We start from the raw sequence: 16,434 nt of genomic DNA, 5'->3' as shown, positions 1-16,434 counted from the left end.
GGGGGGGGGGGGGGGGGGGGGGGGGGGGGGGGGGGGGCTTTCCTTGGCTTCCCAGCACCCTGGAGGGCCCAGCCATTGCTGCTCAGTGCCCACCTGGTGGTGGGGGCAGTGTGTAGGCTTCTCTCCCCTTGTACTCAGTTGCTGGTGACTGAATCTGGCAGGTGCCAGGAGCTACTTCCAGAGGCTCCAGACAAGGTCCCCCACCTTCCACATCTTTGGCAGCATCAGTGCCTGAGCTGGAGGTAGGCTGGCATGTAGATTTCAGACAGGAAAGCCATCGACGCTGCCTCCACCTGATGGCTAGGCATGGGGGGCTGCCCGCATGGACAACAGCAGATATTCTAAGTGCCCAGGTCCTCGTGGCATTGTTTGGTGCAATTTCTTTTGCATTGTGACCTACATCATTCTTTATTTGCTAAACCCTCTGAGCAGGCAGCAGTAATAAATCAATTAATGACTCCGATGAATCGTTTAATGGCTGACAAAATAACACTAAAGCCAACAGCTTGCATCTCTCCAGCAGTACCAAAGGACGCTGGTTGACTCAGGGTGGGGGACGAAACAGAGACTGTTAGCTAAATTAACGCAATTAGTGCGTGCTTTAAAGGCTTAGGCAGCATCTGCTCAGCTCTGAGCCCGTGTGTCGACCATGCACTGGGGATGGCTGTGCAAACCACGGTGGTCATCTGCTCACAGCTTCCCTCCTGGCCTGTCAAGAGGTCTCCAAGGATTCCTGGTCCCACCATTTACACAGAAGAGGCAGTGTCAGGGTTGAGTCATGCGACCCTTCCCCGCCAAGTGTAAACTTCCCTAGCTTTGTTAAAAAGGGGACTCCCCTGAACTTCTCAGACTATGCACATTTGTCCTGTTATAGCAGAGGATGAGATGAGGGAATGTGACTCTGTTCCTACTTTACTTTATGCCATCTGAGGGAAGTGTGGGCTCCCATCTCTGAAAGATGTTCTGACGGCCCCTGCCTTTAATGATTTCTTTTAAACTTTCTTTTTTTTTTTTTCTTTCTTTTTTTTTTTCGGGGGCTTGCTGGTGTGAAGATCTGAACCCTTGACCTTGGTGTTACAAGACTGTGATCTAACCAGCTGAGCTAACTGGCCAGCCCTCTTTTAAACTTTTAAAAAAAAAATTTTTTTTTTTTTCTAGAATGGGGTGGTTTTCTCTTCTCTGCACACCTCGGTCCTGGCAGGATTAAGTTGTCATTGGAACTGAACGTGTGTGCGGGTCCACGCCAGGGAATTTTCCATTTTGCAGAAGCAACTGCCAGTGTTCTTGTTAAGGAGCTGTCACCGGCCTACTATGACATATTTGTGGTTGTAAGTAGCTCCTTTAAGACAGTGGGAAATGTGTGCGCACGTGCACAAGTGCGTGCGTGCATGTGTGTGCGCGTGTGTGTGTTTTGCTCATCGTGTAAACCAGGGCCTGAAGCTCATCCCTCTTTAAGAAGAAAGTCAGCATTGTACAAATGGCATGCTGTTGATACACTCCATAGTGTTCATTTGTGGGGGGACCGCTAGCCCTTAATCTCCCTCCTCTTGCGTGTACATGCCTAGGACCTGAGCCCTGTGCTTTGTAGCCCAGCAGGGAGGTGTCTGCACATGGAGAGGGTGTCCTGGCCGGGATCCACGGTATTACCAGGTATTAATTACATAGGGCTCCACCTCTTAGCAGCACGGTGCCCTTTGATCCCATTTCCAAAAGAAGCCATTTGCTTCCTAGGATGGAGGGCAGGGCCCAGAGTGGTGGCGACCTCAGCCTCCTCAGCCTAGTGGAACCAGTTCCTCTTACTTTTGGAAATGTTCTGACTAGGGTGCCTTTCTTTCATTTTTAAAAAAGACAATATTTTGGGGCCGGCCCGGTGGCGCACTTGGTAGAGTGCGGCGCTTGGGAGCACGGCGGCGATCCCGCCGAGGGTTCGGATCCCATATAGAGACCGGTCCGCTCACTGGTTGAGCGCGGTGCAGGCGCGACACCGAGGGTTGCGATCCCATTGCCGGTCGCGGGATGGGCGTGACACTGAGGGTTGCGATCCCATTGCCGGTCGCGGGATGGGCGTGACACTGAGGGTTGCGATCCCCTTACCAGTCACGAAAAAAGAAAAGAAGAAAAAAAAAAAGACAATATTTGGGGGCCGGCCCGGTGGCGTACTTGGTAGAGTGCGGCGCTTGGGAGCACGGCGGCGATCCCGCCGAGGGTTCGGATCCCATATAGAGACCGGTCCGCTCACTGGTTGAGCGCGGTGCAGGCGCGACACCGAGGGTTGCGATCCCATTGCCGGTCGCGGTATGGGTGTGACACTGAGGGTTGCGATCCCCTTACCAGTCACGAAAAAAGAAAAAAAGAAAAAAAAAAAGACAATATTTTTCTAAAGTAAGCACTAAAAAGAGGCAACTTCTCAGAAGAGCGGCTTCTACAGAGCAGAAGATCTAGTCTTTCTACAGCTCTGGCCCCCCACCTAGCCCACTCTGTTCATGGAATCATAAACAATAAGTGTGCCTGTCATTTGCCTGGTGCTGTGTTGCTGGCTCAAGGGCTACCAGTTGCTGGCTCATGGGCTGCCATGCTAACGTTGCCCCGAGCCTGGCTAAGCACCTTACCTGAGAGTCCTACTTAAGTTCCCCACAAAGGGTAGGGGTCTCCCCTCCTTTACAGATGACTATGAAGGGCTCAGAAAGGTAAAGTGAAGTACCTGAGTACCCCGGCTCCTGGTGAATGAAAGGGGTGGGCCTTGAACCCAAACCTTTCTGTTCCTAGGTGGCCACCTTTAAAGCATCAATTCTGAAACACAGCCAAGAGCTGGGGCTGTGGGTAGAAAAGCTGGGTTTGGCTTCTAGTTCTGCCCATTCTGAGCCATGTGTGACCTTGGACAAGTCCCTTTACTTCTCGGAGCCTCCATTTTCTCATAGTGATTGCAGGGTTGCTGGGAGGGTGAGGGAAGAGGATCTGGATAAGCCACACAGTGATCTCAGAAGTGACAGCCATGGGCATGGTGAGCCCTTCTCTGACTGGGTGTCTGGCTCCACTCCTGCGAAGAGGCCCCCCCCCGCTGAGGGAGGTAAAGTGAGTAAGCCCCATGCCCACCCACTAACCCAGAGATGGAATGGAGTGCAGGATGGGTGGTGTCCTGGAGGGATTTATGCTTGGAAGGAGAGGTTGTCAGGAGGCCCTGTGCCCAGGAAGGGTTAAAATGACAGCAGTGATCTCCCACTCCCATATCATGTCCCTCATTTTCCAGTCCTGCCATCCTTTAAGGCCCTGGCTCATGTGCCACCTCTTGCACAAAGCCTCCCTGATCCCCCTAATCTCTATCTCACAGAACCTGTCCAGAGCACCTTCCCAAGTCCCCCAGTTCTCTGTCACCACGACTCATTTCATCCCCCAGGCCTTCAGGGCAGACCCTTGCCCTGTCATTTCCTGTCCCAGCAGGCACAGCCCAGTCTGGGAGGCCCCAGGAGCAGGTGTTTGCTGAATGCATCTGTGTGCATAAAGCACTCATAACCGTTTTACACCTCCCACCCAATCTAGTTTCTCCTTCTCTTCCCAGGGTGATTTTCCAGTTAGATTCAAAAGACCCTCCGGCAGGATCTTGCATTCCTTGACACACATGCGTGCACACAGACCCCCTGCCCCTTGGCTAATGCCAACTCACTGCAATATTTGTCAGAAGGAGCAGAGTTAGAAGGTCAGTCCACTTGGGGAAGAGCAAAACTCAGAGGATGAATGCGCTTATCTTATGTTTTTAATGATCTGTGTGCTCTTTCTTAAGAGTTGAAAAGCATACAGGACTTTTCTTGGGAACTGCAGGCGTTTGTGGGAGGAGACTATTACTTGGGTTTCTTTTCCTTTTCTTTTTTTTTTTTTTGGCTGCTGGCTGGTACAAGGATCCGAACCCTTGACTATGGTGTTATGACACTGTGCTCTAACCAGCTGAGCTAATCAGCTAGGCTGTTACTTGGGTTTCTTTAACCCAAGGTGAAGGCACAGAAAGTCTAAAGTTAGAATTACTTACTAGCTGCAGGACTCTAAGATAATGCCCCTCTCTGTGCCTCAGTTTCTTTACAAGTAAAACATCTTTCCAGGGGCATTTGGCAGTAAATATTTCCTCCTTCCTCTTTCCTCCTGGTTTTGGGGATCAAAATGACAGGCAGTTGCTTCTCCCACCCTCTCTGTGTTCCTGGGTCAATCTTCTCACTCAGGGGACAGAAATGAGATGGGACATGGTGAAAGAAGTTCTGATGTCAGGACTGACATCATTTGCCTGATGGCCTGGCTGTGGCAGGTTGGTGCTTTTTTTGTCTACACCTGGCCCTTTTTCAGGTTGCTTGGCTGAAGAGCTCAGTGTGACACCCACCATATCATTGGAACAGCAGGATCTCAGCTGACTTAATGCAGAGCTGAGCAGAGACCTGGGGCAGGAAGGCTTGCCCAAGTCACACAGTAGGTGCTTTGCAGCCAGAGCTGGAACCCTGACCTTGGGACCCTCAGTCCAGAGCTCCTCTCTCATAGTCATCCCCAGGAAACATCAGGCAGTGGTAGGTAATGTGGCAGTCCCCTTTTAACATGGCTTTTGCCATGTCACAACTTCAAGCAGCCCCACATTTAAACAGTCCACCACCTCCTAAGGCAGCCAATTCTGATACTCAAGTCAAAGAAGCGTTTTGTAGCTTGGGGCGCCTACTGTTGGACCCGGGGCCATCCCTTGGCATCAAGAGGCATGTCCATCCCTCCCATATGACGGCCCCCTGGCTGTTTGAAGGCAGGGATCCTGTGTCACTCCCGTGTGTCATCCGAACCTATTTTTAACACCAGCTGGTTCTGTCTCTTCACGTAGCAACAGCTCTGTGTTTTCTCCAAGCTGCAGAATAAGAGCCCCTGTTCTCCCAAGCTGATTTTCTTCTATAGTCTAAGCATAAAACCAAGAGACCTCCTTCTGTCCCCTACCCTTCTTTGGACCCCACTGTCAGTCTTGGCCTTCCCATCTGGGTGATGATGTTCCTCCATTCTCTCCATTCCCACATCTACATCTTCAGTTTGTAGATGCTGCTAAAATTCCCTCCAGGAAACTTGGCTCTAGAGGGACCCAGGTCACTCTAATATTTTGCAGCAAATCCTGAAGCTTCTTGCAGACACCAGTGCAAGCTTCCACCTGGAAGCTTGCACCCCTCTCTGGGACATCAGACACGCATCGCTCAAAGGCCTTTGTTTCTTGCTTGCCCTCTTCCTGTAGTCGTTGCAGAAGTGGCCCGAGCTTCCCAAGGTGATCTCCATTTCCAGCCACAAGCACACTCCCAGCATACATCCCCACCCCCCTGGCACCTTGTGCCCTCAGCCACTTGGCTTATGTTGAGTTTCAGTTAAGGAAGGCTGCATGCACTTGGTGGTTTCTCATGTGGCCCGCACTGCTATACGCCAAGGCTAGAGGATTGGGGCAGGGCAAGAAGGGAGGGAGAGGATTTGAGAGCAAAGTACCATTTTGCAGTCTTGTAAATCAGTCAGGAGGGGTTGGCCGGCCTGGCAGTAGTCCCACAGTTCCCTCTGAGCATTGAGCATTTGTTTTTACTCGGTTTTCCAGGAGCTTCGTGTGCACAGAACTATTTTTAAAAGAGAGAAAAAATGGGTGGGGGATCTCATGCTAGTTTGTGAGTGAGGATAACTGGAGTTCTTGGGGTGAGGCCAGAAGATAACATCTTGCAGGGAGTGTCCCTGGACCCTTGCTTCTTGAAGGAAGCATGAATGCTGTAGCCTGCTATGAGCCACTCCTCTTTCTGGGTGGGATGAGAGGCTTCCAGGAGTGTGGGCACTTGGGTACTCTGGGGGTGTTGGGGTAGGTTTGTCAACGGTGCAGTAGTATGTGGGCACAGGGTGAGGTGGGGCAAAGTGGGATTCTCAGAGGTCATGGGTCACTCTTCTGCTTAGAAATCCTCCCCACTTCCCAGAACAGAAAGTCTGAATTCCTTAGCCTGTCTTCCAAGGCTCCTCCCAGTCACTCAGACCCTGGGGCCCCAGGTTGGAATCCTGCTTCTCCACCTGGGGAGGGTAGGGGGAGAATGTCCTTGTCCTGGGGTGAGGCTGGTGCTGATGTATTCACGTGTCCCCTCACTGTTGAAAGCCAAGCAGATCTGGACAAGAAGGGGTGCCTGTGGTCACAGTGGTATGTGACCCTGAGCACAGTGGCTGTGGAAGCCCTGAGCACAGTGGCTGTGTACCCACCCTGAGATCCTAAAGAAACCCTTCTCTTTAGAGAGAAAGTTGTGGGATCAGTCCTGCTCCGAAGTCTCCCTGGCCAAGAACAAAACAACTTTGCAGGGGAGCTTCAGGCAGTCCTCTGAAGGCACCTCAGGCTTTTCAAGTTGACTGTACCCCTGAGGCTTAGGGGAGGCAGCTGGCTGAAGTGGGCCACGTCACCCTGTGCAAGGCCTGTTTTCTGTTTAGGGAAGAATTTTAAATTAGGTTTTTTGTGGTTTGTTTTTAAGTGCAAGTTACCAAGCTGCATGGCAGTTCGATTCTACTTCTTAACAGTCCGTGTATGTATGCATATGTGGATAAATGTTGATGAGGAAGGTCTGGGTGGTTATCTGTGTGCTCAGATAACAAATAGGTGTATGGGTGGTTTTTAATCTTTGATCTCTAAATGTTCTATAATGAACAGAGAAGAGTTAAAATTCAGGGTCCTCTGGAAAGAGGATTGCTTTCCTGTTCATGCAGGAGTTATTACTTCTAGTTCCTGCTTCCCTGGGTAAGTGGACTGGGCTGGGGAGAGCAGGTTGGAAGAAGGGCCTTAGTGGTTATCTCTTCTAACCCCATCCTTGAACACATGGGGAAACTGAGTCTAAGAACGAAAAGGGACTTGTCTGTGGACTGCCAGCTAGGACCTGAGCCCCTGTGTCAGGTTTCTGGTTTCTGAATCTAGTGCTCTTTCCCCTCTTACCCTTGTGGGAAAGTTCTATCCCGTGCACCTACCGCAACCCTGGCATACTGCAGGCCTTGGTGAATGTCAGAGGGTTTCGGTTTGGGTTTTGTGTTTTTAGAGAAAACTCACACGAGATGCTTTGCTTGAGTGCCTTAATGGAGCTCTCTAGCTCCAAGTTGGAAACCACAGGGAGAGGCTGACTCCTAGCAATCCAGAAAGGCCTGACTCCAGATGGTCACGTTTGAGCAGGTTTTTGAATAATACAAGTAGTAATCATTTATTAAACACCTGCTGTATGCCTCACTTTGTGCTGGGCACCCCTGCTGTTGAGGTGCAGGAGGGTGGGGCTGGGGATCGAGTGTCGTGTTAATAGGTGTGGAATCCAAGGGACTTCCTTGGATTGGGTTTTATGAGCAACAGCTATTTCTGAGCCCTGCCTAACCTCTTAACCCTTTGTTGCGCTGTGACACTTGTTGCTGTTTTCATTTTGTTCTGCATATTTTTCTGCCCTTTTAAAAAGTTTTCTGTTGTGAGTGCATTTGCTTCATAATCAGAGGGTAACGGCAATAACTGATAATTCAGAACAGAGATTTAAGCAGTGTGGAGCTACATAATTTTGTTAAATAGATGATAAAAGTCTCCTCAGCTTCCTAACCCCTTAGGCGCTAACATGGCCTGCTTCTGCTGTCCTCCTCCACTGTAGGATAGCAAAACTCCCCACCCCCCCCCAGAGTTCAGAGAATATCATCATCGTTAACCAGAACCTTGGTTACTGTGACCATTACAGTCAAAGAACCATGGACCACCGCCCACCCCCAGGTCTTAGAACCATCGACTCACTTCTGATTTCTTAGGAAAATGACATGTTCGAGAAAAGGAGCCTCGTGAGTAATGCGGCAGAGCACTCACAGGTTCAAGTTTTCATTTAAAAGTGTTTTTTGAAAAAAGTTATAATATACTCTTATGCTATATTCTCAGTATATAAAAACTCAAATACCCAAATAACAAAGGACATGAATATTTTAACATCTACAAATGTTAATCTACAAATTACCAGTGTAAACCATTTCAAAAGATAGTGTTCTAAAAGGTAAGTGAAAATACCAAATACCAAAGAGATAAGAACTACCAAATTAGCAAACACTGACTTAGTGCCTGTTATTATTTGGTTAAATAATGAGCTGTCTGTGAAGAGTTAAAGAGTTACATGTAACACCAGTCTCAGAAAGAAGTTGAAGAAAATATAAGTGGATGTTTACCTCATCCCATTTTTTTAAAAAAGTTTTTTGCTTCTGTTGAGGAGTAACTGTTGGCAATTAATCACAAAAAGTTGCATTTTCACAGAACCACTAACCTCAAAGAAACAGTAATGCAGCCAACGATAATGCAGCTAATGGAGAACCTGGCGGGGTCCCCCATGTGGCCCCCATCCCAGATAACGCTGGAGTCGGGGGGCCACGGGGTCTTCTCCTCCTGAGTGGGCCTGTGGCTCAGACGTGGCGGGGGCGGGAAGACCTAGACCCATAATGTTTGAGAATGCTTGAAACCTGTAAACACATTATAGGATGGTTGGCAGAATCTCTTTAATTACCAAGAGGGTGGTGGTTCTGTAGGCAGAATCGTTTTGAAAGTAGCGTACAGCTAGCCCATGCTCTCCACCCGAGGTCTGTCAAAACCCACCACATGCCCCATAGTGGGCCGTCTTTGTTTCCAGATTCACAGAGCTTTTCCAGCTCACAAAACATAGCCCATCTCCTCACTTAATCCTCTACAATCCTGATGAGAAGGTGGGACAGCAGCTATCCCAGTTTTTATAGGAAATAAATTCAGAAAGGCCATGCAACTCGCCTGCAGCCATCCCACTCACCAGGACAGGTGACAGCTCTTGAAGCCAGGTGTATTTCTTCATTTTGTTTCATGCAGTGGTATTCCCACATTGCTTCATTTTCTTTCATCTAAGTTGGAAGTTAGGGGTGCTGATTCCTATTTTATGACTGAAGAAAGGGAAGGAGACGTTACATTTCCAAGGTGGTGATGGGAGGCTGTTTATAAGAGAAAAAGAGGCAATGTCTCCTGACCCCAAGGGGCTCACTCCTGTCTCAGAGAACCAGCCAGAACCTTGGGAGATAGACTAATGATTAAGTTTCACATTCTTGGTCATGGTGAGGTTTGGGGACCACTGAGGTTGGAAGTGGGCTTTCTGCAGGAGGAGCACCTAGAGCTTTAGAATTGGTGGGGAGGGGCAGGGAACGGTCCCAGGTAGGATCTTCAGGCCTGTGACTTCCTCAGAGCCGGTGCATGGGCTTCCCAGCTTCACCCCTGCCTGTGTGAGCACCGGGCCAGGCACAGATGGACCAGGCACAGACACGCCGACCACATGGACAGGTCGGACATGATTGTTTGGAAGGAGGCCATGCTGGGGTGGGCAACATCTGCTCACCCCTGGGAGGCATTTGTGGAGGCAAATGTACCAGGTAAATGCCAAAACACCAGCATTGAAAGAGAAAGGAAATGACAGTCCCCCTTCATGGGGCCCTCCCTTCTCATGAGGCACCCAAGAACGTACCCCGCCCTCCTTCACTGTCTCCGGGGATGTTTCCCAGATGGTCCATCCATTTGTTCATTGCTTTGTGGATATTTGTTGATCTTCGGCTCTATACGACCTGGCAGCCACTTGGAGAGGCCACAGGCATTTATGAATCACCTTCCCTGTCCTCAAAGAGCTTCTTAGAGAAGCCAGGTCAGTAAGGCCTGGGTATCATAATGTCAGTAATAGGTACTGCATGCTGGCCACCAGCTCCTGCTCTGCACTGCAGGAAGTACCTCTGGCACTTTGTCCTAGGCCATTCTCACAGCCTCCCTAAATCATGGGCATTGTTTTCCCATTTTAAAGATGAGAAATGGAGGCTGAGAGTTTATCGGTTGCCCAGTGAGTGACACATCTGGATTTTAAACCTATGCCCATGCCATGTTGGTGCCAAGATGATGCTTAGCTAGGGTGGGTGGCCTTTGAGGAGGGTGTGTGGGGGATGTGGGCAGGGCATGGGACGTTGTGTCTCTATTTGTGTCTTGGCCACTGACCCTCTACCTTCCTGTCTCCACAGAGTGCAGCAGCTGCCCCGAGCCCTGTGCTTGGCAACATTCCCCCCAATGATGGGATGCCCGGAGGCCCCATCCCACCAGGTTTCTTTCAGGTACGTGCTGAGCCCTGGGTCTCGGGCTCCTCCTTGCACTCTAGGCTGGGGCCCTGGCAGGCAGGAGGGAGGGGAAGAAAAGTGAGTAGCTCAGTTTGCCATGGTCTAAATACAGTTGCTTTATGCTGGTTCAAGTCCTGCCCTGCCCATCTCTTTCTCCACCCCTCCTGGAAGCTAAGAAGGGAGAGGAGAGAGGGGAGGCAGGCGCCTCCTGTGCTGCTCTGCACCTCTGCAGGGCTGCCCTTCTTCCCACCAGCTTTGCAGGCGTGACGCACCCTGCCCCTGCTCAGGGGTGCTTCCAAGCCAGTGGGGAGCTTTCTTTTCGCAAAAGCCTTTTTTAAAAAATAAGCTGTTCTTTGTTTCTGTTTTGTTGCTGCTGTCATTGTCATTGTTTACTTTGCCTGTCCAACACAAACCCTAGGCATAATCTAAAAAAAACAAAAAACCCACCATCCTGGCAGGTCTGGGAATCCTTTCCTTCTGGTTAACCACTTGATTTTTCCAAGTGTGATCACAGACGGCATCCCACAAGCTTCTGTGCCCGCACCCTGCCCGCCACAGGCAGGAACAGATCCCACATGGGTCGCGAGACCAGCCTTCTCCAAAAGACACTTTGTTGGCCTTTTTCTCGGTGCTTGTGAAATCAGGCTTGGTGTTTTGTTGGGATTGGGCGTGGCTACCACCCCCTCTGCACCTCTTCCTCCACCTCTACCTTCCTCTCCTGGAGGCTCATTCAACTTGAGCCAGGGGAGACTGAGAAATACTGTCATAGGGAGGATCATTGTGCGGGGCTATAAGGAACTTTAGTGATGACGCTCTTGATTATAGCATCTCTCATCCTTTCAGGCCTGTGTGCAGCTGAGTTTAAGGATCCACCTGAGTTCCTTAGACCTTTTAAAGTGTTGGCACGCCCAGATAAGAATATGGGAAGAGCTGTTGTGTAGAAGAGGAAGATTTCTTTTAGGAAGCCTAAGAATTCAGAACCAGAACCAATGAGGCAAAGTCCAAGGAGACTCTTGCTTGTATAAGCACGTCCAGCAGCAAGACAAGGCTGCCTTGGGAGGTAGGGGCCTTGGCGCTGGAAGCATCTGAGCAAGGATGTGACAGACACCACTTAGAGACATTAAGGGGGTGATTCCCTGAGTGGGAGATGACCAGAAGATGCTCTGTTTTGCAGTATTTCACGTTTTCGTTGTGTTAACTCCCAGGAGAGGAGGGCTAGGACATGCTGCTGACCAGCCAAGAAGGGCATTAGGGAAATTTCGATTTCCCTAAAACAGAAGCAGCAGGTGGCCCACTAAGATGGCAGTGGGAGGGGAGAGAAGGAGTCAGGGATGGCCACATGTGAATCTGTATGTATTCCCAGCATGCTGCGAAAACTGGGGCTTTGTCCAAGCAGTAGAGATGAGTACAGCCTTAGCAGTAGATGTGCGAGGCTCCAGGTCAGACCAGACCAGGCACTGTCATGGTCTCAGCTTGATGTAAGGCTGCAGACATGTGGAAGGGGGGCTGAGAGAGTGAAACCCAAGAAAGACAGGTGCCAGGTGGGCTGCTGCCCCTCCTGAAGGGGGAAAGCCAAGGGGATACTGTCTCAGAGGATCATCCTCAACAAGAGCAGCCATCCTCCTGGCTGCTGCAGACAGGTGTTTTGCATGCATCTGGTAGCCTTTCCCACTGATGTTCTGTCTAACTGAGAATCTTTCCCAGGCTCACATGTCCTCACCTGTGATGCCATAGGTGCCCTTGATACAGTGCAGTGTGGCTTCCCTGCCTGGTGGTCAGAGCCCATCCAGGTACCATGTTCCACCTGTGTGCACCCTTACTGAGGCTGCTTGCTAGCATCTGGGAGTCCAGTGCAGGCCATTATGGTGGGAAGAGGTGGACAATAGCCAGGTGTATTTTTTTTAAATAGCCCATTGATTTCTATTTTGGCCAGAGTGTAGGACAAGGCACAGGTCTGCCTGATATGTGGGCAGCTCCCAACTTCCTGCTTTGATATAATCATCCATGGTTGAAGCCTAATTCCAAACATACTTCTTGGGCCCTCCCCTGTGACGTTTGGGGATGTGTGGTCAGAAAGCCCAGACTGATTCTTATCCTTATTTAGCCACCACCAGCCACCATCAAAGAGGTAACTTTTGGACATTCTTGACTTGAGGTCAAGCTGCGTGCCCTGGCCTCTGCTTCCTGGATGACTTTGGGTGACTCTTTTGTCCCACCCCCCCTCGTCATTTTCTCATCAGTCAGACAAAGGGGCATCAGGCAGGCCAGGTACTCAGCCTTGTCCTTCCTGGCTGTGATGCTGAACCACTTGTCTGGGTCACTGCCGAGGGGAAAGGGTATCTCTCTGGAAGGAGGCAGTGGCTGCCCATTTCCGGAGCAGGGCGACTCACAACAGGAATATTAGCTATTGATTGCTGGCCTTGCCCCTCGCTCATCTTGCAGGCGGCCACTCTGATATTAGAAGGGAAATAGAGATGGTATCAAGGGTTTTATCTGTTGCCAACAATTGCACTTCTTCCCCTCGTTGGCTGCAGCCTGGGCAGGCAGCTCCTGCCGCAGGAGGGCTTCAAAGTAAGGGGCCAGCCTGGGGCAGCTGACCTAGCTTTGGCCAGATCCTGTCCCACAGTGGCCAGCCCAGTTGTCAGGTCAGGACTTCACCCCTAGTTGGTCCTAAATTTAGAAGCCAGTGGGGCCTCCAGTGTGGGTGGGAGGGAGCAGCTGTCCACCCCCACCCTGGCCCCTCAGAAAGCAACACATGGGACTTCCTTCCTCAGGTCTCTAATTGCCGGGCTTCAAGGCCGCTTTTGGGATCAGAAGTTTCAGCCATTCATTCATTAGGGTCTGTTTGCTTTCTCTTCTTCAGTGTCTAGTTTTCCAAGGTGGGCAGTGTCCGTCCAGTCCTATGGCATGAGATGCGTTTAGTAGCAAGACTGCCCTAATCTTGGCATCCCAGCACGTGGCGTGTATTAGGGACCCAGTAAATGTTTGAATTGAGTTTATTTGTGTTGTGCACGGTATGGCGAGGAGCCCAACCAGCCCCAAAGTACTAGATTCAGCATCCTGACTAGGAGGGTCTAACAGGAAGCCAGCATAGGGTCCAGGAGTGGTGTTGTGGTGCTCTGGAGTGGGGACAGGCAAAGAGGACTTGGCCACACACTTGCTGAGTGGCCTTGGGTAAGTTGCTCCCCATCTCTGGGCCCCAGTTTTCCTGGCAGTGGGTGGAGCAGGCTATACCAGATGGTCTGAGGGCCCTTCCCCCTTTGACTTTCTGCTTTGGATGCAGATGGACTTTACATAACCAGGCAGTGGCATTTTTTTTTTTCCATGCAGCTTAACTCAGTGGGGCTGCACATCTGGCAAATCCAGCGTGGTTTTGGCCAGGCCCCCTGGTGTGGGTGGGTCCCCTAGCTCTTTGGCCCTAAAGCCGTCCTAAGGAGGGCAATGTCCAGTAAGGATTTCCAGACCCAGAACTTGGGAATTACAGGAGGGCAGGGGTCACAGAAAACAGAGCATTGGGTACAGACTGTTTTTGTTCTTGTTTTGTTTTAAATTCCAATAATTGTTTCAGTTATGTAGTATTTTTAAACATGTAACTTTCATTTTGATTGAGTGCTTCTGCAGAGGAGGCATGGCAGATTGGGAAAATGAGGCTCAGAAAGGTGAATGGCCCGCCCAAAGTTATCAACAGAGGGCTGTAATCAGAATCTAAACACGGGTTTCTTGGTTCCTGGCACAGAGTCTTGCATAGACAGAAGTCCAAATGTAGATACATGTCTGATTTTCTAGAAGGAGAAGGAATAGAGAATAAGAGAAAAGGAGGGAGATAGTGGAGAGAGATAGAGAAACCATAGCTATCTTCTCTCAAAAGTAGCAAATAACTTTCTATTCAAATGCCGGCTCTGATTGATTAATGGGGGGCTGCTCAGAACACTGTGTTGAGAATGATTCTGAAGCTGTGTCCAGGCTCAGCAGATACTGATTGACAATGTCTCCCATGACCATGAGCACATCAGTGGTAGTACATATCCTACTTGTTTGCCATCCCCAAGCTAGTCCAGACTTCTTAATTATAATGTGGAAGTGCGGGCCGGTCTGGTGGCGCACTGGATAGTGCGCAGCTTGGGAAGCGCGGCGGCGCTCCCGCCCGAGGGTTCGGATCCCACATACAGACCGGTTCCCACTCACTGGCTGAGCGAGGCGCGGGAGCAACACTGAGGGTTGCGGTCCCGTTGCCGGTCCCGGTCCGGTGTGGGGGCGACACTGAGGGTTGCGATCCGTTGCCGGACACGGAAAAAGACAAATAAATAAATAATGTGGAAGTGGAATCCCAGAAGTAGAAGGGACTGTGCTTAGTGACAGTCATCAACCACCTTTAATGTGCAAGGTATGCGGCTTGGCTCTAGGCTAGAACTGAGTGAACCATGGTCTGCCCAGAGGAGCAGCCAACCTACCAGAGAGACTGACAGGTAAACCCCTACCCTGTAACAGGACAGAGGAGAGGCCTGCCTGCCAAGATAAGAGGTCAGGAAGGACTCCCCAGCGGCAGTGCAGCCCTGGCTGAGATGGTGTCCAGAATGAGGTGGGTGACAGGTGCTCAGTGGAAGAAAAGTCTGGAGAGGTTGCCAGGCAGTTGTTGATGGGCTTTGAGTATGGGCAGTGGGAAACCACTGGAGCACCCTGGCCTGGATAATGCCTTGGTCATCTCTGTTCCAAAACAGTTCCTGGGCAGTTGCACCAGTGGCTCTGTGGAGGCAGGGACTTGGGTGCTGCAGCTGGTGCTCAGGAAGGAGCTGACCACATTGATGATGGATTCTGGCATTGCAGAGACCCAGCAGAGGTCATAGGGTTAAGGATTGTGCCTTTTCTGGAAAAGACAGTGCTGGGAGGTCCACTTCTCTTTGCCAGAAGCTCATCGCATCCTGCTCTGAATATCCCCAGATACCTTCCACCGTGGTGGTGGACAGTAGGGAGTGATTGACACATCCCCTCATTCCAGTGAGTCCTCATTCCTGCTGGACAAGCCCACCCACCTTGGAAAGAAGTTGAGGTCTGCCCCCAGAGAACCCTCCCAATCAGTTATGGGGGAGGAGACAAGAAGGAGCAAATGATGCATATAGCCCAGGAACCAGAGAAGTGATCCAGAAAATAAGAGGGGAGAGAGATACACATGACCTTAAAGCTTTCCTGTTGAGATTATAGGGAATGATTATCTTCTCATCTCCCGCAGAAGTAGCTGGGGTTTCTCTGGGAGAGAAACAGCCTCAGGAGGGCTCTGATGACTGTCTTGAAGCATCTGAAGCTCTGCCATGTAGAAGAACCTACCATGTACTCAGACCTGCAGGCTTCAGCACTCAGGTCCTCAAGAGAAAAGAAGAGTGAAGCAAATTTGGGTCTTTGTATGGAAGACATTGCTACCATCCGCCCATTTAACTATGAAGTAGTGAGCTGCTTGACAGTGGTGGTAATCAAGATGCCCAGTAGAGCCTTGGTGCCGTGAGCCTCGAGGTGGGTGATATGTTAACCGGGAGAGTCCAAGCCCAGTAAACGAGAACATGCCGGGCAGTGACTGCAGCAGTTCCTAGGAGTGGGGCCGTGTGCTGTCCATTTCCTGCCTTCCTCTCCAGTGGGAAGCAGTGAGCAGCGGAGCGAGCGGACGTTCCTCCTGCCAGAAAGCTGCCGCAACAGGAAAGATTTCCCTTTGCTGACTAGGACAAGTTTGGCACTAGGGAGACTTAGGAAGAATTAAACACCTTGTTTTTGTGGTTTCCAAAGCCTGCTACTAGTAAGGACTTAATGACTGGGGGTCAGGACCCCCATTGGACAAATGGTGAGGCTCAGGTCAGGCAGGCGAAGGAGCTGGAACCTGAGCCATGTGGGACCTGGCCAGTCTTGCCTGATCGTCCCCTAACCCATTGGTCAGATGTGGTCTCTAAGGGCACAGGGTCTTCAGGGACTCATGGTCTAGTGGAGGAAGCAGGGAACAACTATGTGGTGGGATGTGCCACGTTGGAGGACAGGCAGGCTATTCTGGCCTGGAGGCCATCTGGGAAAGCTTCCCCAGGGTCTGACATTGGAGCTGAGCCCCAAGGAGGGAGAGGTAGTTGCCAGTGAGCGGGGAGGTACAGGAGGGGAGTATGCCAGCCGAAAAGGAGCATGTGCCAGGACGTGGATGTGAAAGGGCAAGTTTGGGATGACAGGAAACCTGGATGGCTGGGCCAGGGTGTGTGGGGACAGACCTAGGAAGTGGACAGGGTGGCCTGAGGTGAGCCAGGAATAGACACAGGAAGGAGTTTAACATAAAGGCAGGGGATCCAT

The 16,434-nt window shown here is 50.7% G+C and overlaps 1 protein-coding gene across 1 annotated transcript in view; it reads left to right on the top strand.

Moving 5' to 3' along the window:
• The window catches only part of SSBP3 (single stranded DNA binding protein 3), a 161,537-nt gene that overhangs the window by 103,566 nt on the left and 41,537 nt on the right, over window positions 1-16,434 (top strand). The window contains exon 5 of the mRNA XM_008583226.1: window positions 10,027-10,116. Within this exon, the coding sequence (XP_008581448.1) occupies window positions 10,027-10,116 (90 nt within the window). The remainder of the gene's footprint in view (window positions 1-10,026; window positions 10,117-16,434) is intronic.

Source organism: Galeopterus variegatus, unplaced genomic scaffold, assembly GCF_000696425.1.
Source record: "Galeopterus variegatus unplaced genomic scaffold, G_variegatus-3.0.2 Scaffold2855, whole genome shotgun sequence".
Taxonomy (NCBI): domain Eukaryota; kingdom Metazoa; phylum Chordata; class Mammalia; order Dermoptera; family Cynocephalidae; genus Galeopterus; species Galeopterus variegatus.
The sequence above is the reverse complement of the archived record's forward strand: the minus strand, read 5'-3'. Positions and strand labels throughout refer to the sequence as shown.